The sequence below is a fragment of the Poecilia mexicana genome, unplaced genomic scaffold (genome assembly GCF_051168715.1).
Source record: "Poecilia mexicana isolate PSO_F unplaced genomic scaffold, ASM5116871v1 scaffold_8, whole genome shotgun sequence".
NCBI lineage: Eukaryota > Metazoa > Chordata > Actinopteri > Cyprinodontiformes > Poeciliidae > Poecilia > Poecilia mexicana.
Window position 1 is genome coordinate 28,381,580 of NW_028263377.1, and position 26,677 is coordinate 28,408,256.

At 44.0% G+C, this 26,677-nt stretch overlaps 1 protein-coding gene across 1 annotated transcript; it reads right to left on the minus strand.

Moving 5' to 3' along the window:
- Positions 1-426: 426 nt before the first annotated feature.
- Positions 427-26,677, minus strand: LOC106909157 (uncharacterized). Its single transcript, XM_088007857.1, has 22 exons — positions 25,556-26,677; positions 23,234-23,308; positions 19,313-19,387; positions 11,908-11,979; positions 11,590-11,667; positions 10,996-11,097; positions 9,706-10,810; positions 9,506-9,591; positions 9,311-9,426; positions 9,134-9,227; positions 8,767-9,063; positions 8,558-8,680; positions 8,362-8,430; positions 8,066-8,230; positions 7,877-7,995; positions 7,728-7,793; positions 7,552-7,644; positions 7,159-7,263; positions 6,920-7,061; positions 877-982; positions 666-788; positions 427-590 (listed from the first exon to the last, which is right to left on the minus strand). The coding sequence occupies exons 1-22, from the start codon at positions 25,889-25,891 to the stop codon at positions 499-501; spliced, it is 3,639 nt and encodes a 1,212-aa protein (XP_087863983.1). The 5' UTR covers positions 25,892-26,677; the 3' UTR covers positions 427-498.

Genomic DNA, 26,677 nt, shown 5'->3' on the forward strand with positions numbered 1-26,677 from the left:
TTGAGCAAAGTAGGAGGGTATACCGCTCCAAGATGGCCGCCGTATTTCCTGCGCCGGAGCAGCCAATGCGGGGTCTACTCTTATATTATGTCTATGTTTTTCCCATTTCGCGACGCAGAATGGTGACGTATGTCGAGTATGAATGACATTCAGGTTAGATGGATCACAGGTCACATTTGGAAAGCTCAGATACAGATCGGAAATGCAAGTGGCCTGGGTCGCGTTAAAAAATCTGATCAGACATGAACTGGAGTGGAACTGGGCTTCCACAGTAGAACCCTTTCGGCTTGCCGCCTGGTGTTTCTGCCAACAGGAACACCAGGCCGTGAACACCAACCTGTGGCCACAGAACCACCATAAGTAACAGAACCTCCTGGACACATCAAGTTCTGCTGGGGGTGAATTCAGGAAGCGAGTGATGGGAAGAAGTGTTCAGTGAGCTTTATTCCTGAACTGATATGAAAATAATAGCAGTAGCGCTTCGGCTCAGCGCCGCCCCTACAGGCCAAGCGGCTCGCTCTCTGCTGCTGACGGTGGACTGATGGAGCCCAGAGGCGACACAGCCCAGTCCGGACCAGAACCGCTGGAGGCTGCAGAGAAGAAGACAACATGGTGTTAGCGTTGGCTAACACCAACCGGACCAGAACCGGACCTCCAGGTCTCACCTGGTTGGCTGGGCTGCAGGCTTTTGGTGCTGAGAGACGGGGGCGTGGCCAGAGGGCTAGGCTCTGCCTCGGGAGATACAGCAGGAGTTTTGGGGGTGTTCCTGGTCCTCTCCTTCAGTTTACCTGCAGCCATCAGAGAGAGAGCTCTAAACTATGAACCGGAACTGGGTCCAGAAAGACCGGAGCTGGGTCCAGACTTGGTAGAACCCACCGTCTCTGGAGGCGATGTTGGGCAGCTTGGTTTCTGGGCTCTTCAGCTGGTCGACGCTGAAGCGTCCTTTGTAGATCCGTCCGTCTCGTCCGATGATGTCGGCTTCCTGGAACCCAGAGGTCAAAGGTCGCTCAGGTGGCAGTCTGGGTAGGTGTGTTACTTTCTGTTTGTAAGAAACTTTTGTTCCTGCCTTTATGGGGGAAAATTAGCTTTTGTTGGACAGCCGTTCCTTCTTGCTTTGGGGTCTGTGTAGCTGGACTGATTTTTGCCAAAACTTTTTTTTCCTTGCTCTGTTGCCATGATGTGTAACCATAGCAACAGGGAGGCGTTCAGTCAGTCTTTGCTCCCCTGATGGTGGAGCTACTGGATAGTAGCCACAGCTGCCCCGGGGCAGTCTGACAGAGGCCAGGCTGCCATGCGCCAGGGCCCCCTGCTGGCACCCTTCTTGGGGCAAATTATCTACCTCAAAGCTTCGTTAAATTATGTTTTGTTATTTAGCGCACCACTTCCGCCTCTGAGTTGTTGCCAAGTGTTAGCAGCAGAATGTCCAATTTTCAAGTTCGGTCCGATATGTCATCAAGTTGTAATAATGTCCGGCTTTTTATTGTTTTTTGGGGACCAATAAGCTTCCTTTAAATCAGTGTTTTTCAACCATTTTTTAGCTAAGGTACATTGTTTTAATTGAAAAAAATCAGAGGCACACCACCAACCAAAAGTGTAAACAAAGATACTCTGTAGCCGCTTATATTATATAGTCATTGTTATCAAAGTGTCTTGAATAGAAATCAAATAAACACAAAAATGTACTTTTATCATGTTTTACATTTCTTATTTCAAACTGCACTTAACATGTCCACTTCAGAAATACACCTGAACAGCCACAACACTGTGGTGTGAAGCATGAATGTAGTAATGTTCATGCATCACCAATTCTCTTGTTTTAATGTAAAATGCTCTGTACCTGCTGCCATCTAGTGGTAATAAAATTACATGATTACGCCTCTAGTCACTGCTACGGCAGACACTCAAAGATGGCATCATTTGCAGATAATTAATTCGTTTTCAAAAAAATCTTTTAAGACCAATTACCGTATTTTCCGGACTATGAGCGCACCATGCTATAAACCGTACCTTCAGATTTTTCTTTTATGTATTTAGTCGAATGTTTATTCATTTTCAGTTTTTGATATAGAGTAGAAATGATTTTAATTTTTGTTCCACTGAATGAATTTATCACAATTTGAATCACACCATTCACTTCCACAGAGGGATCCCACCTGATTTCTGTTATATAATAATCTCTTCATTGCAGGTACCTGTAAAATTCGTGTTTATCTAAGTTATACTTATCCTTCATTTTTTGAAAACTCTCCAGCTCCCCATCATTCTGAAGTGTGTACCATCCTGTGACCCCCTTGCTTATCCATTGTTTAAACCCTTTATCATTTATTGCTGGTTTGAAATCGCCATCATATGCTACCCATCTGAGCACTTTCATTTCTTTTTTTATCCTGCATTTTTTAATGTTTTGAACCATAAATCCAGTGTAAACATTGTGATTGGGTCCATGTATTTCTTGATTTTCTCGTACCTATCTTCATCCCCAATAACACTTTGAACTGGGTACCCTCCAAACTCTTTTTCCATATCTTTCCACTTAGCTACATAGTCTGGTGCGCACCAGCATATAATATGCCTGAGTTGGGCTGCACAGAAGTACTGTCTTCATTTTGGGAGACCCATACCCCCTTATCTTTTGGTAGCTGAAGAGTTTCATATCCAACTCTAGGCTTTTTGCCAGCCCAAATGAATCTTCATATTATCTTGTCCCAGATCACAAATTGATTTTGAGGGACCTCTACTGGTAACGCCTGAAACAAATAATAGTTTTGTTTGCAAATTCATTTTAATATCAATTCTTGAATTCAGATCTAGGAAGTAGTCCATCTGTCTATATCTTTTTGCATCTCTTGGCTTATTTTATCGTAATTTGCTTTGTACAGCAGAGATAACCCTTTAGTAATGTTAACCCCTAGATATTTAATTTCCTTCATATTCCATTTGATGGGAAATGACTCCTGTATTTCTTTCGTTGGGATGTAATGGAGTGTTAGAATTTGTGTTTTGGTGACATTAATTTTATATCCTGAAAGATAACCATAGTTTCCACAAAGATTCATCAACTCTGGTAGAGATTCATTTGGCTGTTCAAGAAAAGTTACTACATCGTCTGCAAAAAGTTTGTGTTCGTCTCCATTTACTTTAACTCCCTTTTATCGTCGTACTGCTAGTGCCAGAGGCTCTATGAAGAGGGCGAACAGCAGGTGACAGAGAGCACCGCTGTCTGTTGATCTTTGTATGTTGAATTTATCGGTCAGGCTTCCATTTACTTTGATTCTCGCTGTGGGGTGTTGATATAATGTCTTTACACACTGTATTGATTTATTGCTGAATCCAAATCGTTCTAATGTTTTATATAGAAATTCCCAGTTTACCAAATCAAATGCTTTTTCTGCATCAACACTTACTACTATCAATTATGTTACAAAGGTATTTAATCTATTAGAAATAATGGATGTGCATATCTAGTAATCTACATTTAATAATGAGATTGGTCTATAGTTGCTACAGTGTTCCTTATCTCTTCCTTGTTTTGGTATGACTGAGATGATGGCTTCACTCCATGATGGAGGCATTTTGTTAAGAGGCTGTAAGTATCGGTGCCAACTCTTCTCTAAAGGTCTTATACCATTCTGCCGGGTATCACTGCCTGGCGATTTATTATTTTTTAATGTATTTATTGCCTCTTTTACTTCCTCGATTGTGATTGCTGTTGTCAGTGTCTCATTTGTAATTTACCAATTATTGGTAAATCTAATGCATTTAAAAAGATTCTCATTTCTTCCTCGTGCAAATTCAGGCTGTGTATACAGTTTCGCATAATATTCTCGAAAAATGCCCTCCATTTCCTCCGGATTATCTGTTAGTTCCCCTGTGTAGGGGTTTCTAATTTTATATATCGCATTAAGCGTTTGTTGTTTGCGTATCCGTTTAGCTAACAGTTTAGCTGCCCTTGAACCTGCTTCATAGTAACTCTGTTTCAGAAATGTGTCTTTTTTTAATCGCTCCTGTTAGTATGTTGTTTATTTTGTTTCTTACCATCTTTGTTTCTTGGTATACCTTTGGGTCTTTTGTTTTCTGATATTCCTGTTCTAGTTCCCTAAGTCTCTCTGTATTCACCCTGTATGTTTGTAATTTAATTCTTTTATCATGCGCAGTTTCAGCTATTAGCTTTCCCCTGATGACAGCCTTCATTGCATCCCATAAAACTGTCGGGTCTACAGTCCCGTTATTATTTTCTTCATTATATTGTTTTATTTCTGCTTTTATCTTTTCTCTCAGGTGTTCACTATTCAGTATTCCCACGTTCAGTCTCCATCCCGTATTTCGTTTCCTGTTACTTAAACAAATCTTTAAATAAATTGGATTATGGTCAGAAACGTCTGCCACCCCCTATCCTGCTTTCCTTCACTCTGTGTTTGTCATCTGCCTTAGTTAAAAAATAATCTATTGAATGAACTCCATGAGCAGCCGAATAATGTGTAAAGTCCTTTCCTAATGGATGTAGGCTTCTCCATATATCTGTCATTCCCATTTCTTCTAATGAGACTTTTATAAATTTTGATATCTGCATTTTAGTTTTTTTGTGACTCGTTGTGTCCATATTATGGTTCAGAACTACATTTAAATCACCTCCACAAATTAGAGTTCCTTCTGTTTCTACTGCTATTAAATCAAAAAGGTTCTTGAAGAAGTTTTTGTTACTCTCTGGGGGAGCATATACGTTTACCAAGGTTATAAATTCATTTTCTATTCTTCCTTTCAATATTATGTATCTTTCTTCTTTATCTTTTAATTCCTTTTTGTAATCAAATTGTATTGTGTTCGAAATTAATATTGCAACTCCTCTTCTACGCCCCTCTTTATATGAACTGTAGTATAAATTCCTGTAGCCATATTTTTTTAATTTTTCATGTTCTGTTTGGGGTAAATGGGTCTCTTGTAGGAATATAATTTGTGCTTTTTCCTTTTTCAGTTTTGTCAACACCCTTTCTTTTTTACTCAATACATTCAAACCATTCCCATTCAGCGACATTATCTTGATATCAGCCATAACTATGGTTTGCCAGTCCCTGTAAATATGCTCCCAAGCAACTCAAAACAGAACCAGCATGAACTTTTGCTAACCAAACATAAACCAAAGTCCCGATGGACTTTCTAACATGGGGTATCTCTCTTCCCCAGGTCCCTGTTGGTGGGTGGAGAGGAAATCCTCACCTCTACGGAGGGCCCCTCCCTAGATCTAGTACTACTCCCATGCTGTGGGGTACCACTCCATCTAGACATGTCCAACTTCTGTCTCTCACCCTCACTCAGTCGGTTTTTAACTAAATTTTATAAAATAAAATAATAATAAAAAAAAGCCTGAATAATTTTAAGCATTCTCTCTGCTCGTCTCTTCTTCTGTATGGTGAAGTACCAAGTTTGATAACGTGGTCTGGTTTTTCCTGTGTCCATACCTCTTTCCCCGCAGTTTCAACTTATTCTGAAAGCAAAACATTTTAAGATTTTCACTGGAAGCTTCGTAGTTTTTCTCTCGCTCGATGTGCCGCGTCTCGTTCCCGTTCTTTCCCCTTCACTCGCTGCCGCCCCGCGGCCCCTCGCCGACCCAATCTCGGTCGGATAGTCATGGTCGAAACAGATTTGTTTGCCCGTCACTTGGACCTTTTTCTGCCAGACTTTCTTCAGGATCATTTCTTTGGTCCCGAATTGTAGAAAGTTAACTATGACTGACCTCGGTGCTGCATTTGGACTCGGTTTTGGGTTGAGGGCTCGGTGAGCTCGTTGAATCTGGAGATCGATCCCCTCCGGAAGTTCGAGCTCCTTTTTAAAAAGTTGCTCCGGAAATGTAACTGTGGATCTCCCTTCTACATCTTCTGGTAAACCGAAGATTCGGATATTGTTTCTCCTTGATCTCCCTTTGAGATCGGTTAGTTTTTCCTGCATTCGCCATGTTTGTTCCGCCATCTTCGTTAGCACCTCGTTAGCCTCCGTCTTCCTCTCCTCCATCTCCGCTATCTGTGTCTGTGCCTCGCTTATGCTGCCTTGCTGTGCCTGTAGCTCCCGATATTCTCGGACAGCTTACGGTCTATTTCTTGTCGAAGATTCGTTATTTCTTCCTTCATTTCTTTCTTCAGTTCGTCTTTGAACGCGGCTAGCTCTTTCCACAGCTCTTGTTTAAGGACTTTAACATCACTTCTAGTTGCTGTCCGCCATTTTGCAGCGTTTCTCTGTCCTCGTGTTCCTCCATTTTCTCCGTTGGGACTTTTCCGTGGCATCTAGCTTCGTGTTGAGAGATTTCTTCCGTTACAGGAAGCTCTTCGGTTCCGTTTTGCTTTTTATAGTTTTTCCGGTTTCTTTTCTTGCTTAACAAACTCATGCCTTAGTTTTATCTATCGAGTTCCAGTTTAGTTATGGGCATTTTTAACCCGACTCTGGTGAGTGGTGAGCTAACTTTCTATGCTCCTACCTCCTCCGCCATCTTCCCCTTCTCTCAGCATGTGCTTGTTCTAAATGAAAATTAGCGTGTTCTTCTTTGATTTACTATTTTGACTTCCAATGATTCACTTCCTGCTAAAGAGCCCCCTGGTGGTTGAAGAAAAATCCACAGAAAAGCCGTATGTTCAAGGTGTAGGAAAAAAGTAGCAGCTTATAGATCGGAAAATACGGTAGGTGAAATTGGATAATTTCCACACACCTGAAGATCACTCATGGTACACTAGTGTGCCGTGGCACAGCGGTTGAAAACCACTCCTTTAAATGACCGGCGCGATGCCTGGGGTATGGCAGCCTTCCTCCTGCCAGAGCTGCTGCCTGGTGGCAGTGAAGAGCGCGGCGGGTGCATGAATAAAGCTGAGCGGATAGACTGAATACGCTTAGTGTAGCTTAATGGACGAACCGGAAAATAAATTTACCACCACACCTGCATCAGGTTCTCGTCCTCGGCCCGGGTCGGCAGTCGGTGGTGCTGCGGGCCGCTGCGGCGCTGACCCGCAGACGTGCTGGCGTGCGGCCCTCCGACTGGCCGGGCTTGCCGGGCTGGCGCCTCAGTGACCCGGTTGGGGCTGCACAGAGACCGGGAAGAGATTAGAGCTGGTTCCGACTGCAGGTTCTGCTGTGGATCCAGGAATGAACCGGGTCAGAACCAGTGGCCTGACTCACCGCTGGCGGAGGCGGCGCTGGCGCTCGATGCTGTCTAGCTGCTGCAGCATGTCGGCGTGGTTCTTCTGCAGCTGGACCCGGCGCTGGCTGGGTCCGGGCGTCAGGCTGGAATCGCAACACACAGCTGGTTCTGAAGGTCCAATGTGGCAGAACCTGCTGTTCATTTTGTTCCCCTCTACAAACTAACCTCTCATTTTCTCTGATGTTCTGAGATTGACCCAAACCGGGTCAGACCTGACGAAACAATTCACTGAGAGAAATCTGAAAAGTGTGGTGGAGTCGGCCAGACCGACACGCTGGCCGCACTTTTCAGATCAAGCCTGATAGAAAACTATTGCTGGGACAGAATGTGGGACGGACTGGCTGTGGTTCTGGTTCTGGTCCCGGACCCACCTGTGGTAGTGCTGGCGGATCTGCTCCATGGTCCACGGCCGGGCGGACTTTGGCGGGGGGAAAGGAGGGAAAGTCGGCAGGGTCAGCACGATGCTGGGGAAGGAGACAGATCTGTGATGTCACTTTAAAGGGACGGACGCCACGACAACAGATCCGGGCTTTCTGGGTCGACTCACGGGCCGGGGGTCTGCTTCATGATGACGCGGTCACAGGACAGGCAGTGGAACCGCTCCAGCAGCTTCCTGGGGGACAGAGAGACAGTTCAAATCATACTGTTCCATAATGAACGGAACTTCGGACCTGAACCGGAACCAGCCGGACTCACTTCCTGATGCCGGCGGCGTCATCCTCCGGAGGCGCGCTCTGCGCCTGCAGCTTCTTCAGGATGCTGCGCCAGCGCTCCTCCAGCTGCAGCTTCACTGAGTCCAACTCCATCCGGTTCAGCTGCACACAAACGGATCAGAACCTCTGCACCGGACCAGAACCGGGCTGGGTTTCTCGTGAGGACTGGTACCTTGCACTCCATGTCGGTGGACAGCTTGTCCACCAGCTGGTGCCAGTCGTGCTCCTGACCCGTCATCTTGTTGAGCAGCTCATGGAACATGGAGGTCAGCTGCTCCGTCGCTGCGTCGAACTGAAGACGGCTCACCTTGCTGTCCAGGGCCAGCTTGTCTGCTTTCTGAGGGGACAGATGAGGGGACAGGCAGGGGGACGGGGGACAGTAAACCTGTCATCAGCCTCTGATGCAGCTAACAGCATCTCCACTGGAACTAGAGATTCAAGGTCACCAGAACCAGGAGCAGAACTCACAATCTCGCTCTCCACCATCAGCTTGTCGGCCTTCTTCACCTGCAGCTCCTCTGCCGTCTTGTAGAGCTCCTGTGGAAGCAGCTGCCATCACTGAGTGTTTCCAGGTGGACGACGTCTCCAGGTGTGCAAAGTTGGTCCACCGTCAGCCCAATGTCTGTGGTCCAGCTTGTCAGTACCCAGGTGTTGGCCTGCCTACCTCGATGTGTCCCTGCTTCTGCTGGTTGTCCTCATGCAGACTCCTCGTTGCCTCCTGCAGGCGCTCGCACTCGGCCTGCAGTTCCTGGATGGCCCTCTGGACGTCGTACACCAGGTCCAGGCTCTGACCCAAACACAGACACAGAGCGTCCATCAAGGTCCGGCTGCATCCCTGTGGCAGACACGCCACTGTCCCTGTCCCTGACTGACCCTGCCCATGTCTCGGTCCTCGTCCAGGTCGTCCCTAGCTGCGCCCTGCTGCTGCTGCTGGACCAGCAGGTTGACCGTGTCTTCCAGCTGCTCATAGTTCTGGAACAGCAGGCTGAGCTTCCGGCCCACCTCCACCGAGTCGCTGAATGCCTCCTCCTCTTCCTCTTCCTCCTCCTCCGTCTCCTCCGGCTTCTCCATCTTCTCCGTCTCCTGCTCCACCTCCTGCTGGAGGCTGCTGGACAGCTGGGACGTCAGAGACACAATGGTGTCCTCCAACGTCCCCCGCAGGTCATTCAGCTGAGGGCAGAGGTCAGAGGTTAGACTGGAAGAAGGGTGCAGGACGGTAGGAAGGAGGTTCTCCTCTGACCTGGTCCTGTAGATGGTCTGCAGCTCTCTCCTCACTCTGAGCCTGCTTCTCCTTCAGGAGCTCCACCTCCTGCTCCACCTGGACCAGGGAAGACCTGCACAGGAGAGCAGCCCACCTGACCACCACCTGGTCCCACCAGGTGGGTTTCGGGTTCTGTCCCTGCCTCTCTATCTTTACCTGAGGTCAGACACCTGCTGAGTGAGATCTTTAATCGCTGAATCAAGATGATCTGCTATGCTGCTGCCCATCTCCTGGGTCATGAGGTTGCCCAACATGTCCTCCAGATGCTCCAGCTTCAGAAGACACGTCAGCCCATCAGAACCAGAACCGGAACAGAGTGATGGGAGGCTGAGTGGAGCAGCAGGTTCTCACCTTCTCGTGTTCGGTCTTCAGGTTCTCCATCAGAGCTTGGTGCTGCTGCACCTGATCCATCATGCTGCCAGGGACTTCAAGAGAACCTGAGGAGAAAACACCTGGTCACCTGTGGACAACCTGGTCTATCTGGGCAGGGCACCTAGTGAAATACCTGACCAGGTACGATCTGGAGATGTTCGTCTAACTTCTGACATTACCTCTGGAGCTGATAAACTGGGCCAACCCAGTCCAGTCCACCTTCTGCTCCTCCAAAATCCTTGTATGGGCCTCTAGCTGGGTGACCCTCTCCTGTAACTTCCTGATGTTCTTCAAAAACTCCTCCATCTGCATGCTGTGGGTCCGACTCTCAGGAGAGTCTGAGAGTCTCTTCAGATCCCCACGAATCCTTGTAGGTTGTGGTTCAGGTTGTGGTCCAGGATGTCCTGCAGGATGTGGTCCAGGATGTGCTGCAGGTTGTGGTCCAGGATGTCCTGCAGGTTGTGGTCCAGGCTGTGCTGCAGGTTGTGGTCCAGGATGTCCTGCAGGTTGTGGTCCAGGCTGTGCTGCAGGTTGTGGTCCAGGATGTCCTGCAGGATGTGGTCCAGGATGTGCTGCAGGTTGTGGTCCAGGATGTCCTGCAGGATGTGGTCCAGGATGTGCTGCAGGTTGTGGTCCAGGATGTGCTGCAGGTTGTGGTCCAGGATGTCCTGCAGGTTGTGGTCCAGGCTGTGCTCCAGGTTGTGGTTCAGGCTGTGGTACAGTCTCTGGGGTGGACCCTGGAAGGACAGATGAGGTCACAGGTTGTGGTTCTGTGGCCCTGCCCTGGTCCCCGGTGATTGTCCCGCCTTCGGACCCATCAGAGGAGGCTTGAGTGGAGTCTGCTGCTGCTTCCAAGGACTGATCCTCTGCAGATATGCTTGGAAAAGATGGAGCAGCAGACGGGGAGGAGCTATCTGTGTGGAGCGGACCACCAGACAACGACACTGAGACACCAGAGGACGGTGAAGAGGAACCAGAAGGCAGTGCAGAGGCACTGGGTGACAACACAGTGGTACCAGAAGACGCTGCAGAGGCACCGGAAGACGGTGCTGAGGGATGGGAAGATGGTGCAGAGGCACCTGGGGACGGAACTGGAACACCAGAGGCCTGCACAGAGGCACCAGAGGACAGCTCAGGGGCAGTGGAGGACGGCTCATTGGCACTGGAGTATAGCACCGGTACACCAGTTGATGGCACTGGGACACCAGAGGACGGCGCTGAGGGGTCAGGTCCAGTCTGTTCTTCCAACCAGGGCTGGTCCAGAGCCTCTGAAGTCCCCAGGTCCTGCAGAAACAGATCTGAGGGTAACTTCCACCAATGGAACCCAGAAGTGTACAGTACTTCCTGACTAATTCTCAGATCTGTTGTCAGAACTGCCAGAAATGGTTGTTTTCTGATATTCTGAAAGTGAATCCCTTTGAGACGAACAGTTCACTGAACTGGTTCCTTTCTACGGTTCTTGTCTTTACCTTCTCTATATCCATGTCCTTCTGAACCAACTGGACCCAGGTCACACACTGGTTGAGCTCCTCTGGGTCCGGATACATCTGGAAGAGTTCCTGCATGGATTCCTGTTGGAACCATAACACAGAATGACTGAAGTTCTGACCTCTTTCAGGTCCAGTTCATGGTTACGGTTCTGCTCAGCTCAGCAACAAAGGGCTGTTTGCATGTCAGCTTCCCCGTTCGGGGAAAAGCGGCTCGTTGTTTCCGATCTATTGGAAATGTCATTTTACACCAGGTGCTGCAGGGCTTGGCCGATGATGAACATCGATCCGAAGCCCCAACAAGTCAGCTGGAGAAAGGTTAAGATGTTCGCCTCGTTATATTCACGGACACGAAGGTGAGTTTTACTTTCACTTGGCTTATGCTAGTAGGCAATATTCTCTGACGTTGTTCTTGTTAAAATTTGCTATTTAAGTACCTAAACATTCCAACGGACAATGTCTGTGCCTTAAAAGCCCATTCCCTCCAGGTTCCAGTAGAAATCAGAAACAGAGACCATCTGCAGAAGTTTTGTCTAGAGCACCCCCACAGGTGAGAGTCCAGCCCTACAGACTCACCACTGCCTTGTCCAGGACGTCCAGACGTTGGCAGCACTTCTCCAGGCCTGCCTGTATCTCCATCTGCTCCGCTGCACCCTAAACACAGAAGGCGGAGGACTGAGAATAATCAAAATATTCTGGATTTTTATTCATTTAAACAGGAATGAAAACAACTGCAGCAACTGGTTTTACTGGTTTAAGCTGGTCAAAACCAGTAAATGTATCCATGTTTGGCAGAATATATCTTGCTTCTTCAAGAATTTAATGTCAAAGCAAACCAAAGTACCCTGGTTCTGACCCAGGTTCTTACTGGTACTAAATCTAGTTGTGACCCACCTTGTGCTGCATGTCATCGGTCTTCTCCTTCAGATCTTTGCTGTCCTGCAGCTGCTCGATGACCTTCAAGGCCTGCAGGAGAACATGAACCCTCGGGTTAATCTGGACCTTCCTGATAGTGCTGATCAACCAGTGCAGACACCGTTTCCATATTAGCAGGGTGTGGGTTGGATTTCCCTCTTAGGGTTGCAGACCTGTTTGCTAACCGTGGTTCTGGTAGGTTCTGACCAGAGATCGTGTGGTAATGTGGGCTTGTTTTCCTTTTTTGAGTTGATTTCATGTTTTTTACATTCCTGTTTAAATTGTTTGTTATATTTTGAAGTAATTTACTTTTTTTTAATTAGATTTGGGTTATTTTTTTGGGGGGGGCGGGGGGTTGTTATGTTGCATGTTTTCATACCTGGAGACGCCCACCGCAGCAGCACAGGTGTTCTCCATTAGGTAAGCAGCGTGCAGACCGGAAGCCAGTAATAAAGTGGGAGCTGTGCAGTTGAAGGAACTGGACACATCACAGGTGCAGAGCGGCGGGACCTGAGGACTGGTTGCCGCAGAGATTCATCCAACTGGTCGCCATCGAGGAACGGCCGACTGGGTGTTGGAGTACGAGTGGCTGGATCGCCGCCTAGATTCGCCCGTGGCCGCGGAGGATCCTGCTGCTGGGATCGGTCGGCTGGCGACAGGAAGGGTCTGAGTGCCGGAGAGGACCGCCTCCCCTGGGCCAGCTAAGACTCCATTCTTCTTTAAACAGACTTATCCATTGACTCTGCCGCACATTCTTGCCCTGCACCCTTTTTAAATTATTAACTTTTATCGGCTCGTTTTTAAAGCCCTGCTCACAGTTCCAGCACTTTTTATTACAATCTACCACTTGGGTCCCACGGTCGCGTTAGCGGAATATTTTCCGTATTTAACCGGGTTTTTTTTTTTAAATGACGGGAAAATTTGAAGCCCGTTGGTCATATGACAGGTTATAACTCACACCCTTGTCTATAATGTGCAGACATTATAGACTTTACGAAAAGATTGAATCACTAAAATCAACCGATAAAAAATCCTTTCTGCATATCATCTCATGGACTCTGAACTAAATGCGTCTTTCTGACCGGCAGCTGACGGCGGTTGAAGGGTGATGGACAGGACACCTTGGTCAGGAAGATCATTACAAACCTTTAGTTGAAACGGCGCCTTTAACTCCAGTACAGAACAAAGAAAAAGACAATGCAACGTTGTTTTAATCCATTTATAGTAAAAAGAGGAGCCAGTTTATTTTGAGGAAATAAAGGTTCAGAAGTTAATTAGATCCATGCGCTGCGGCTGCACAACCAAAGCGGACGCGGCTCCGCCGCTGCGAAGAATTAAACTTAACTCGTCTTAACAAATGGAGGTGAAGATGTTACCGTCCCGCACCCAGGAGGAGAGCGGCAGATGTAACATCTGTCCGTTTTGGAGAAGCGAAACCACGCAAAAGAATAAATAAATAAAATAAATAATCCTGGCAAAAGCACACCGAACCGCGCACAGGGTAAAAAAAAAATCCCGCAGAGTTCAATTATTCGGTTTGGATCAGACAGATCTGCATTGTGAAATCTGCATCGATGAACCGGCGCAGATTTCTCTGCAGATGCGACGAATTTGTGAGCCTGTGCGTTCAGACCACCGCAGGTGAAGTGTTGGTAATTTAAGTGGAGTCACTTAATTTAATTTATTCTAAGTTATTGGAGCCTCAGTCAGTGGTTTGTGTCACTACGGAGAAAAAGTTAGATGCATTTATCTGCTTTATGTGTGATGGGATCTGGATTCAATTAGGTGAATATTAACTAAACCGCATAAAAATGGGGCTAAATAGTCTGTTAATATGTTTTGACATGTAATTTGACAGGTAAAAATAGTTCTGGTCGGACCAGAATTATTTGCCTGATGAAGGCTCGGGCTTCTAATGAGTTTACATTTAATGAGTTTGCAGCACACAGAGAAAACCTAAAGAGAATGTGTGATCTAGTTGTGTTGATCTACTTATTGTAGTTTAAGGAACAGCAGCTGACTGCTGAGGGAGGAAAGAAATTAAAGTGCAGATCCGTCGGGCAGAAACCAGCGCAGTGCGCTGGACAATAAATGCTCCAAATATAAAGTATATAGTTACACTGCTTACATTAATGGTGTTTTAAAAACAAAACCAGTAAAAACTTAACTGAGTTAATATGTCAGATTCCCTCCTCACCCTGGTCTTGATAAGAACAGAGCAGTCCGCTGGTTCTGTCCAGACTGTGATCAAGCTGACACTTGGTGCGCAGCAGTTTCAACTTTACGCACAGAGAACATCGCGGAGCTCATTATTAATCATACTAACAACAATATCTGTCAGAGAATCATCTCTGATCTGGACGCTTTAACGGACCAGAGGCTCTGGAGCGACCAGCAGCTGATCCGCTCCTGCTGGGTTTTTCTCCCGCAGGCCGAAGGAAGTGATGCGGGATCTGGAAACGATCAGAGTTCTGCCTCTTCTAATCACGTCATTTCGTGAAATGTTACCTGATTTCAAGAGAAATACTAAATGTTTTGTTTGACTACAAATTGGAAATAAAATGATTTTTTTTCTTTGACGGATAACGAAAAACCTCCAGCGCCACCTCTGCTCCCAACATTGTCGGCCCTCTTCGGTTTCTTTTTTTTTGCGGATTATCAGTAAATGACCTCTTGGTGTTTTACCATCACCAGGTATGAAGGGCTTTAGCCTTTGAGTTGCACCACAGCGCAGCACAACTGGAACATCCAGGAGATCAATGTCAGCTTGTTTTTATGAGTACAAGTATAAAGGAGGCTGGTATAAGGCTCAAAGACGTGACGCCCAATTTTTACCTGAGTGAAGTTGGCCCCCCCACCTTCTTCAAATCAGACAAAATTGGTGTCAAACGTTTGTGCTGGTTTGTGCAGCAAAAATTTTCGTTTGTGCTGCTTTGGCTTTGAAGATATTAAAAGAAAAGTTTCTAGAGGTCATCCAAGGTCAATGAACACCTGTTCATGGTGAAAACTGTGAATTTCATTTAAATATATATAACCTATGAACATGAATAATTAAATTTGAACCTGGAAGAAATTCATTTCATACTAGGTCTTATTTAGAATGAACAGGTAGGTACAACCATAGACATAATATAAGAATAGACCCTCATGCACCGCTCTCGCCTATTGCCGCTGACAAGATTTAGGGCAGCCATCTTGGAGCGGTACTCCACTCCACTCAGCGTTATGTGTCTGGCAGGCACATAACATAATGTATTTAATCGATCATAACACACTTTTTTGTTGCTGGAAACCTTATTCAAACATCTATCAAAGCTACATTTATAAACAATTGTATTTTTTAAATATTTTTTTATTTCCATTGATACATAGTTCAGTCTATTTAAATATGCTTAGTGGGGAAAACAATAGAATAGGAATAGAATATTCTGATGTTGATGCATTATGAGCATTTTACAAACCACACAGCCGTTCATAATTTATTTAATAAATTATTTAGTAATAGCAATACATATTCATATGACTATACAAACACAAATAAAAATGATTAATAATGACGCAAATAAATAATGATTAATAGGGTCTAACCCTACCCTACTCTTATATTATGTGTATGGGTACAACGCCTCTCAAAACAATCTCGGTGACCTGTATCGTAGCTTCTGATCACTAGAGGGTGCCATTAGACAAACTGTACATTTGAAATACAAAAAATAAGAATAAAACCAAATGTGCTTGGCATCTACTCAGCCATTTTGAGCTTAATGTTATGATCAAGAGCAATCATCAACACTTCTTTTTCTCTGAACATAATACTAAGATGACAGGGCGTTATGTTAGTTGATAAAGGTCTTTCAACATGGATAACACCAAAAATACCATTTATTGTATCAGAAGGGCAACTTTCAGTGCTCGGTGACATACAACATAAAGGTTTAATGTAGTGTTCTTTAAACAAATTAATCTTTTATTGTAGAATGTTGTTGAATATTATGTGCTATGAATTGTAAAGCCAGATAATCAAGATAAATAAAAGTCACTTGTAAACAATTGTGATCATGAGTTTGTTATAATGAAATAAGTGAAGCTTCCCTAATTTAAGGTTTCAATAATGTTTTCAAAGCAAACCATTGACATCAAAAAGTTTAAATTTAAATTTTTATCTTCAAAGCCATAGCAAAACAGCACAAAAATAATCAGGTTGATTGACACCCATTTTGCCTGATTTGAAGAAGGTGGGGGGGGCTGGTTGACCTTGGATGACCTCTAGAAACATCTCTTTATATCTTTAAAATGATAGCGGCACAAACGAAAATTTTTGCTGCACAAACCAGCACAAACGTAGCACAAACGTTTGACACCAATTTTGTCCGATTTGAAGAAAATGGGGGGGCTGGTTGACCTTTTGACCTTTACACTTTCATTAATATCTTCAAAGCCAAAGCAGCACAAACGAAAATTTTTGCTGCACAAACCAGCACAAACGTAGCCGAGTTGATTGACACCCATTTTGCCTGATTTGAAGAAGGTGGGGGGGCTGGTTGACCTTGGATGACCTCTAGAAACATCTCTTTATATCTTTAAAATGATAGCGGCACAAACCAGCACAAACGTAGCACAAACGTTTGACACCAATTTTGTCTGATTTGAAGAAGGTGGGGGGGCCACTTCACTCAGGTCCAATTTTTTTGTCCGGCTCTACTTTTTACAGTTAAAAAAAGGTTTAAACTCATAAAAAGAAACCATAAATATGTAATATATCTCCCACATAAACACTTTATTGAACATTTCAAAAGCTGTTCTTTTTTGGCCATTTTTGGGGTCTTTGAAGGGTCAAAATGTCATGCGGTGCGACTGTCCAAACTCAATTACTGTTTCAAAAATGTCTTTAAAATTACATTAAATCTGTTCAAATATATTTTCTTTCCTGTTTGGCATGATTTTCAAAGTCTTTTCTTCATCCTGTACAAATTTTCAAAGCATTTTTAGTTATAATTCCATTATAACATTTAAACAAACTTTGTCCGAAAATGTCATTTAACAAAATATCATGTGGTGCGACCAACAAGAAATTCCCATTTTTGGACTTAAATTTTGAAATCCAGTCAAAAACAGGAGGTTGGATCATCCAACAGTCTGACAAGAATCACTGGAGACAGCAAACAGGTTTGTTTATTTTTCTTAAATTTCAGAAAAAGTGTCACTTTTAGCAGTAGGTATGCAGTTGCCATATTTGGGTGTCATGTGGTGCGACCACCAAAAAACTATTAATATTTAAATATACCTACTATTTTCTGTTTTGATTATAAATGTTATATTTGCCTTATGCCAAAAATTAACAGTCAATCCATGTGATCAGTAATGGTGATTGGCAGTGATCAGCCCTCATGGGTGATCAGAATCGGCAGGAAAAAACTTAATCGGAGCGTCTCTACCCAAGAGTAACATGATGGTTTTTAAGTGCATTAAATTTTTACGTTTTGAAACCATTACTTATACATGGTTCTGTTTAAAATGGTTAAACTTAAACTGAATTATTATATTTTCATTAATGTACTTACATTTGGGAGATTGAAAATGTCTTTTCATGTTTTTTTTTAATATAAAATTAGGAAATTAAAGCAATCTCCAGTACATTCTGATTTAATGAGGGATGTGTTTGAAAGGTTTACTACAAAGTTGATTACTGCATCCATTTTTAGGCAAATTAAACTGGTGTGTTCTATTTGTGTTGTTATTTTGTAATGTACTGTAAATGAATGTAATTATATTTTCATGTTTTAAAAGGATTTTGACCAGTTTCCTGGCCTACGTTTATTGTATAAATCATGTGGTGCGACCGATTAAAAAAGTACATTTATTGAATTCAAAATAGAATATCTAGTATCTGGAAGATAAAGATTAACCACTAATACAGTATCCTTAAGTGACTGGTACTTATTTATTTTTTTAACACATTTTGATGAAATGGTGAAGAAAAATATTGGTCAAATCAATTACAAATGGAATTTGGCAGGTTTTTGGGGGGTGAAAACTGTCATAATTGCCAGAAAAATAAAAATAAAATTAAAAACTTTGTTTCTAAAAACCTTAAATAAATGGAAACTTATAAAACAAATGTTTAGTATATCATGGAAAATACCTTATTTTTAGATGAATCACGGTCGCACCACATGACATTTTTTAAGACCACAACCAAATCATATTGATAAAAAAGCCTTGAAAAGGTCTAATTTAAATGTGAAATTATGATTTCTGTATGCACAACATTTCAAATATTCTAGTAATTGAAATGGATGTAAATATTTTAAATATTTTTAATTTAGCTCTGTGGAAATCCTTATATGTCAATGACCCATAAATCTATTTATATATGTCATCACATGGACTTATATAACGTTTTATACATCTTCTTTTCATATATTTATTATTATTTTTTCTTCTTTAGACATCAGGTGGCTTAGAATGATTCCAAATAATGTACAGGAATGACCTGGTGCTGTTACATGTCAATCATCAGATGACAGGGGGGCACTGGCCCCCCGGTGACCCCTCTGGCTCCGCCACTGTATATGGGGGAAAGGAGGGCTGACATATGGGTCCCATATGGGTTTGTCCGCGGGTTCCACAGTGGGCCCACATGGGTTTGCCCATGTAGGGCCACAGCTTACGTGGGCCCTATATGGGCCCTAAATGGCCAAACCCATGTGGGCCCACCGTGGAACCCGCGGACAAACCCATATGGGACCCATATGTCAGCCCTCCTTTCCCCCATATGGGGCCCACCTAGGCATGCTTGCAGGTAGGTTAATTAGACCATAACATGCGCAGTGCGCTGCAAACCAATGCAGAAGAATTAAACTTAACTTACCCTGCGGTTTTAACAAATGGAGCTGGAGGGGTTCCCCTCCCGCCCAGAAGGAGGGTGGCGCTCAGAAGCGCGGCAGACGTAACATCTGTCCGTTTCGGGGAAGTGAAACCACACAAAAATCCTCATAAAAGCGCACGGACCGCGCACAGGGTAAAAAAAGTTCAATTGATTGGTTTGGATCCGACGGATTCAACTGACTGAACTAGTGCAGATTTCTCTGTAGATGCGAACCAGGAGGAATTTGTGCGGCTGGTAATTTAAGTGGAGTTGTTTAATATAATTATAAGTTATTGGGGCCTCAGTTAGTGGTTTTTGTCAGGAGAAAAAGTTAGATGCGTTCATGTGTGATGGGATCTGCATTCACAGCTCAACTAGGTGAATATTAACTAAACCACATAAAAATGCGCTAAGTAGCCCATGTTAATATGATTATAATTTGACGGGTAAAAATAGAACATGACGATTTTTTAAAATGCTGACGGAGAAGAAAAAAGTCCTCTGGTTCTGACTCACCTTGTGCTGCAGCTCCTCTGCCTTCTCCCTCAGATTTGCACTGCTCCTCTGCAGGTCTTCAATGATGTTTGAGGCCTGCAGGGAGAACATGAGCTGTCAGGTCAATCTGGTCCTTCCTGACGGTTCTGAAAAACTGGGCCTAACTGGGTCAGACACCAGTCCACTTCAGCAGAACGGCTTGGATTTCCTGCCAGGGCGGAGGGTTTGTTTGCAGAACAAACACTCGACTTGACTGCGGTCCAAACAGGGAGGTTCTAATCCCGGTTCTGACACAGGTTCTCACCCACCTTATTTTATTTGTTTATGATAAAACTAAGATTGTAAGTATGCTGCTGACCCTTTGCAGCTACGTCACTGAATCTCTGGAGGAGCCTGATGGATGTGAGAAGTGAGGGACAGCGAGTGGAAGCAGTCATTGACCCAGGAAGATTGTCTCCTGTGAGGGAGTCAGACTGTTTATCTGTCTACCTCACAGAAATGTGAGAAAGATTAGTTTACCTCTCTCACTTATAGGTAGAATCAATGCAATTAAAATGAATGTTTTACCCAAATTCTTATTTTTGTTTAATAGTCTTCCACTGTTTCTGCCAAAACATTTTTCTAAATGTTGGATCAAGTTATTTCTGGCTTCCTATGGTGTGGAAAATCACCCAGGATCCACAAATCCACACTTCATATTTGCAGTGGTGGATTGTCACTCCCAAACTTCCAGCTGTATTATTGGGCAGCCCATATTCACAAAATTTCATTTTGGTTTGGATCCTTGGACTCCCCATGGTGCAAGTTGGAGACACAATCATGCTCCCAATCCTCACTAATTGCTCTTCTCACTTCCCCTGTTACATCCAACCCCTCTGGCTTTACAAACAATCCTTAAAAATGTGGTGCCAGTTTAGGAGGCACTTCAAATTTAACTCAGCATCTACACTTGCTCCTTTAATGAAGAATCGCTTGTTTTGACCAGCACTCACAGATCCAACCTTTTTGTCAGGGGGTAATAAAGGACTGACATGTTTTAATGATTTTTACAAAGAAGGTATCTTTCGCAGCTTTGCAGACCTTTCATCAGAATTTCATCTTCCTCCTCCTCTTCTATTCCAGTACTTTCTAATTAGAAACTGTGCCAGGGCTCTGTTTCCCGGTTTCCCTTCCAGGCCGCCGAACTTGCATTGGGAGATGTTTCTGAGTTGGGATCCTCTTCAAAGGTCATATATCTCTAAAGTTTACAATGAAATTCTGTCTTTTGATTCTTCACCCATTACCAAGGTTAAGGCGGCTTGGGAGCTCGAACTGGGTCTAAATTTGGGAGAGGACTGGTGGAATAATGCTCTTAAGAAAATTAACTCAAGTTCAATCTGTGCTCGACTTTCTCTTATACAGTTTAAAGTTCTCTTCAGGGTTCATCTCTCTAAAAATCGATTGTCGTAATTCTCCTCCGTTTCTGACAATTGTGACAAATGTCGTGCGCCTTCCTGTAATTTAACTCATGTTTTTTATTCCTGTTCATCACTCCATAGTTTTGATACAATGTCAAAGATACTTTCAGTGTCATTAAACTCTCTCCTCATGTTGCCATATTTGGGCTTCCAGTGAAACTACAAACAGTTCACTTCTAATCAATTGGATATTTGAGCATTTACTTCCTTACTGGCAAGACGCCGTCTTCTTTTCCATTGGAAACTAACTAAACCGCCCTCTAGCGGTCAGTGGCTTAAAGACACCATGTCTTTTCTAAAATTGGAGAGAATTAGATATTCAGTGAAAGGCAATTCAGCTAAATTTTATAACTTATGGGGCCCTTTCATGACATTCTTTCACTCTCTTTAGTCTCTTCTCCCAGATTGAGTGATACACCCCACACCTTTCCTTAGTTTTATTTATTTTTTTCCTTCTTTCCCTCTGTTTTCATTAATTAATTTATTTTTTCTTCAGTAGGTTTGTACATGTTGTCTTGTTCACTTGTGTAAGAAAAATAAAAATACTCATAGGAGGTAAATTGTAAGCCTTTTTTCATCTATATACTTTTTACCTCTTCTGTACCTGTTTTGTTCTTTTCTGTCGATGCCACAAAAGTTGTTTACCATATGGCATACTATGTCGTTAATAGTTCAAATTTTGCTTGTAATGTCCCCTTCCCTCCTAATAAAAATATTAAAAAACAAACGAAATGTGAAAAGCAGCCCCAGGCTCCCCACATGATCGAGCACCAACTTGGTGGCCCGCTTGGTTCCGGGTCACTTCTCAAATGAGCCAGTCGTTCAGGTACGAGAGGATTCTTAACCCTTGTACCTGCAGGCAGAGGGTCTCTGCAACACACCGGTGAATTCTCGCTGGGAGACACCAGAAATCCAAATGGAAGAACCCTGAACTGGAAATGCTTCCCTTGGAAAGCAAAACAAGGAAACCGCCAATGAGGCAGAGCAATTGGGACATGAAAATAAGCTTCTGCAAGGTCTATGGAAGCAAAACTTCCCTGGTGATCAGCATGTGAAAAGGTATGACCTTAAGATATGTATTCAGAGGTCCAAGACTGGAGGTAGACCCCGGTTTTCACCAGAACGAAAACATGATCAGAATAAAATTCCCCTGGATTCATCAGGGCGTTCACAGATATTATAGCGCCCTCGGCCACCAGATTTCCTGGTGCAGTACCTGTCCCCTCACCAGGTTGCAGATGGTCATCATCCTGACCTGGTCAGGGACAGGATCAGAATTACAGATGGTACCCCAGGGACATGGTGGACACAAGGCCAGAGTGTGGGCAACCCAGCTGTCCTGGGGTAAAATAATCAACTGAAACATCCTCTGCAGGCCCCCTGGCCTCTTGAAAACCTGTGGGGTGCCAGCCAGACTGTGCAGCACGAAAGGGGCGTGAAGTCTGGACACCAGCCTAATCTGCCTGACTTGGAGCAGGTCTCTGGACTGATCTCTGTCCTGGAACTGGACCCTGACAGTCAATGAACAAAGTAGATGGGATCAAGGATTTCAGTGAGGAACCAGCAGTGCCACTGGTTGGCGATCAGATCTGTGAAGCCCTGCTAGTTTCTGCCTTGTTTGAGAGGCTTAAGCTGTATGATCCAAGGCATCCAGAGCCAAACAGGAAGGGCCTGTAGTTTACAAGGCTCAGTAAGTGTGGACCAGTGTAGAGTGTGCATCCAAGCTCCTTCATCATAAGAGCCAAAACCTGCAGAGATGCATCAAGCAGGCCCTGGGTGGAGTGCTGAAGTGAAACAAAGTCCAAAGAGGAGGACAGGGCAGTGATATTTTCTGTACTACTTACTGCCAAACTAGCAAAATTATATATGAATATACATAAGTTTATTTCAAACAAATCAATATATGTATGTACACAGCTACCACCAAAGCTGCGACACCTTGTGGCAGCTGCCACTGCCATGACTTGAGCTCACTGTCTGTCCACCAACTAGGTGAGCTACTTCCTCAAAGGGATTAGCTCAACTTGAACCAGCAGCCATGATGGCTATACTGGAAAAACAACTGGGGGAAACAATCAGGCCAATCGTCCCGTCTGCCACGGCGCCTCAGCCTGGTGAAGAAGTTGGTCCTTACTGATGCTGTAGTCTGTTATTATTATTATTATTATTATTATTATTATTATTATTATTGTTGTCATCAGACTGTAAATTTGCTTGTTCTGCTATGAGTCAGGTTGTAATTATTTTGTTTTGATGTAATATAGTTTATTTGTTGGTTCTTTAGCAGTGACTTGAACAGGTGCATGAATGTTTTAATGACTCATTTCTGATGAATTCAGTGTCTCACATTTCATTATGTTGAATTAACAAGTTTTCACTTGTCCATAAAGCTCATTAATCTGTTGTAGTTATGAGTGAATGCTTGTTTTCGGTGTTTTAACAAAACATGTTTGAAATGAACACATGAATAAACACATGAATACACCTTGGACTGCAGGTGCTCCGTCTTCTGTTTTATATCGTCTCTGTTCTTCTGCAGTTCCTCGATGAGATTCAAGGCCTGCAGGGACAGAAAGAACCGGGTTAATCTGGACCTTCCTGATGGTTCTGATAGACCGGGTCTAATCGGGTCTCATTTAAAATGATCAACATTCAGCCGGTCCGTCTGGGCTCCACCCCGGTTCTGCTCTGTTAGCTCTGAGCTCCAGAGCTCTGTCACTCATTAACCTGCAGGTTTCCTTGTCGGCCCGGTGGGTCAGCTGGTACCGGTCCGCTGCTCGTGGCTCTGTGGGGGTCTGATGGGCTTCATCGCCCAGAGGGACCGGCCTAGTCCGACCCGGTCCGTGGGTTCTGAGATCACCTGAGCGAGCCGTCTGTTTGTTGTCAGCGGCTTAGGGCAGACTGGCTCCGGTTCTGGTCCGGTCAGCAGAACCGGAGCAGAACCAAGCAGCTCCACCATCGACCTTCATTAGAAATTATGACCTTTGACCCCTGGAGCTCCCAGGAACGCCTTGTCCGTTTCCCTGGGGAATAATTATGACGTGACACAGAGGATCATCTAGACCAGTGTTTTTCAACCACTGTTCCGCGGCACACTAGTGTGCCGTGGAAATTATTCAATTTCACCTACGGTACCGTATTTTCCGGACTATAAGCTGCTACTTTTTTCCTAAACTTTGAACCATGCGGATTGTAGCCCGGTGAGGCTTTTCTGTGTATTTTTCTTCAACCACCAGGGGGCTCTCTAGCTGGAAGTGAATCATTAGAAGTCAAAATTGTAAATCAAAGAAGAACGCGTTAATTTTCATTTAGAACAACCACATGCTAGCAGCAGGCACGACGGAGAAATGTTTTCAAACTCATATGATGCAGCTTTTAAGTTGAGGAGTATCGATCTGGCACTACAGGAGGGAAATAAAGCCGCTGCACTTAAGCTCGGTGTGAACGAAACCATGGTTAGTAGTGGCTAGTGACGTAATCATGTAATTTTCTTACCACTAGATGGCAGTAGGTACAGAGCATTTTACATTAAAACAAGAGAATTAGTGATGTTACAGGTAGCAGTGAGAGCATCGTATCTAGCAAGACTGTGACGAAGGTGATGGAAAAGACAGTGAAGCTCAGCAGTAGCTAGAAAGAACATGGGTCTATTTCCCACAATATATCTGTGTAAAGTGAGCTTCTCAAGCCTGGCTACTATAAAAACTAAAACCAGAGAGAGACTGAGAGCTGTTGAGGAAGAGCTTTGTCTTTCTTCAATTTCTGCCAGGAAATCAGCTGTTTTCATCCAAACATGCACAGGTTTCACACTAGATGGGTAAAATATACAGATATTGACATTTTGTATATGCAAATCTTCATATTGTAACAGTGAAATCTTTCCCAAATATTATTGCTTCTTTCAGAATAAGAATTATCTTCTGTATTCCGGCTTTAAGATTGCTTGTGGATTAGTTTGTACAACACTTTGAAGTTTTCTACAACTTCTTTAAATTTAAGACCACAGTGTTGTGGCAGTGTTCAGGTGTATTTTTGAAGTGGACATGTTACGTGCAATTTGAAATAAGAAATGTAAAATGTGATAAAAATACATTTTTGTGTTTATTTGATTCCTATTCAAGACACTGATAAGAATGACTATATATATAATATAGGCGACTACAGAGTATCTTTGTTTACATTTTTGGTTGGTGGTGTGCCTCGAGATTTTTTCAATTAAAACAGTGTACCTTGGCTCAAAAAAGGTTGAAAAACACTGATCTAGACAGCCATCCTGGGTTACCGTGGCAACTACAGTGCTGTGGAAAAGGATTCACACCACTGAGCAGCGGACCGGTTCTGGTTCCGGTTCAGCCCAACCCAGTAAAGCAGCCCAGGCTGTAGTTCTTCACTCTGATGTGAAACTGTTCAGTTTTTATTCAACCAGAATCTGTAAATTATTTTTACTAAAGTAAACTTTCTACTAATATCCACATAATTATCAGTATTATCATTGTTGGCTATTTGAACCTGTTCATATAAAGAACCACACAGAGAGCAGCATCACTGCAGCCAAAGGGGCGGAGTCTCAGGACAGCCTGGTTAACTGAAAGGGGAAGCGAAGGACTCCAACAACAACATGGTTCATCTAGAGTAGAGAGACAAACTTATTTATGAGATAACTGTTTGCAAAACTTTGACAGTCATTATTATTATCATTATCATTATTATTATTGTTATCATCATTATTATTATCATTATCATTATTATTATTGTTATCATCATTATTATTATCGATATTATTATTACCTGGCCGGGTTCTCCTCACCTGTGACACTCCGTCCCCGGAGGTTCGGAAGTCGTCCCCTCCGGTTCCGTCCAGAACGGAGACCGAGTCTGTCAGTTTCTGTAGGTCGGAACCAGGCGGAACCAGCTGGTCCGACACGGAGGGGTGGGTCGGAACCTTCACCGGAGCACCCAGCGGGGCGTCGAGCACTCGGTCCCCGGGAGGGCTGAACTTGAAGCAGGTCGTGGCTTCCCGCAGGTCCAGCAGCTTCAGCATCTCCAGCAGCAGCGCGTGGAGCGCGCTGAAGTTCACCGAACTTTTGTGAGGGGAACCGATGGACAGGTTGAGCAGCTCGAACAGGCTGATGTTCTTCTCCATGTTTTGACCAACGGAACCTAACGGCTGGACGGTTAAAGAGACGCTAGCATCGGCGGCGAGGAGACCTTAGCCTCCCCGGGTTTTGGGACCGGAACACGGGCCGGTTCTGATCGGTATAAGTAGTTCTAGTCCGGTTCTGGTGCGAGTGAGCAGCCCCGCGGTTCTGGACTCCGTCTGCGGGAGAATCTCGGAACTTTGATCCAACCTGGATCCGTTAAACTGAAAAGAAGATCCGCATGCAAAGCTAGCAGCATTCAGCGGAAACTCGTCACGAACCTTTCAGAATAAACTTCATATCAAACAACGAAGTGTTTCTGAGGAATTATATGATTTTAAAAACAAAGCAAACAACTCTGCCTTACTTATTGTCGGTTAAGTACTTCAGTTTATTCATCTAGAGAAAAGCATTATTTAAACATTTTACAGAAAACAAATTATTAGAGTTTTTTTTTCTTATTTTTTTTTACAGATCTCTAAATCAGTGAACTCCTTTTATGGTCAAACAAGATGTCACTCTGGACTCCAGAACCGGTCCAGATGGCCAGAAGACCGGTTCTGTAGGGTTCAGTAATCCTAACGTGGGCTATCAGGAGTTTTTTTTCTTATTTTTTTTTACAGATCTCTAAATCAGTGAACTCCTTTTATGGTCAAACAAGATGTCACTCTGGACTCCAGAACCGGTCCAGATGGCCAGAAGACCGGTTCTGTAGGGTTCAGTAATCCTAACGTGGGCTATCAGGAGGCAGTTCCCACATTCTCTGACGTAACTAATGTCAGTGTAATTTA

What these genes read in the sequence shown, in the direction of transcription:
- LOC106909157 (XM_088007857.1), bottom strand. Translation starts at nt 25,891, where the DNA reads ATGGAGAAGAACATCAGCCTGTTCGAGCTGCTCAACCTGTCCATCGGT. An exon ending in TGAAGACCGAACACGAGAAG is followed by an intron (nt 9,427 to 9,505) that starts GTGAGAACCTGC and finishes TGTCTTCTGAAG; the next exon opens with CTGGAGCATCTGGAGGACAT. An exon ending in ATCCGCCAGCACTACCACAG is followed by an intron (nt 7,264 to 7,551) that starts GTGGGTCCGGGA and finishes TTGCGATTCCAG; the next exon opens with CCTGACGCCCGGACCCAGCC.